Genomic DNA, 501 nt, shown 5'->3' with positions numbered 1-501 from the left:
GGGCTGCAGCAGGGGGAGGGAACCTGGGCCGGGAGGGGAGGGCTCGCCGGCCTCGGCCCCAGGCCCAGGGGCACCTACTTTCCGTATGCGCCGTTTCAGTAGGGCTTCGGCCGCGAACACCCGCTCCCCAACCGCTGAAAGCTCCATGTTGACTCGCCGCTTCCCCCCTTGGCTGCTTCCAGGAGCAGAAAAGCAGCAGCCAGCGCACGACAGACCATAATACTCTCCCGCTGACGTCAGTTCTCCTCCCCCTCCTGCGCGCTCGCTCCCTCCCCGCCTCCCGCCTGCTCTCCGCTCCCCCCTCCCCGGCCGTTTCTCCCGCCCCACGTGTTGCTAACGACGTTGCTAAAGCCGAGCGGACTGGGGGGGGGGGCCCTGCTCCCCCGCGCGCTGATTGGGCGAGCACCGGACCACGCCCCTCTCCCTTTCTGCCCGCGTTGCTACGTGACCCGCGTTCCAATCGCCAGGGGGCGGAGTCCGAGGCAACTCCAGGGACTGAGC

At 69.3% G+C, this 501-nt stretch overlaps 1 protein-coding gene across 2 annotated transcripts in view; it reads right to left on the bottom strand.

The window, feature by feature from the left end:
• Window positions 1-263, bottom strand: part of CBX8 (chromobox homolog 8) — a 2,599-nt gene extending 2,336 nt beyond the window's left edge. For both annotated transcript variants that reach the window (XM_005884209.2, XM_005884210.2), the window contains exon 1: window positions 79-263. In XM_005884209.2, the coding sequence (XP_005884271.1) occupies window positions 79-147 (69 nt within the window). In that variant the 5' untranslated portion in view covers window positions 148-263. The remainder of the gene's footprint in view (window positions 1-78) is intronic.
• Window positions 264-501: the final 238 nt, after the last annotated feature.

The sequence above is a fragment of the Myotis brandtii genome, unplaced genomic scaffold, assembly GCF_000412655.1.
Source record: "Myotis brandtii unplaced genomic scaffold, ASM41265v1 scaffold825, whole genome shotgun sequence".
Classification (NCBI taxonomy): Eukaryota; Metazoa; Chordata; class Mammalia; order Chiroptera; family Vespertilionidae; genus Myotis; species Myotis brandtii.
This window is presented reverse-complemented; position numbering and strand designations above follow the sequence as displayed.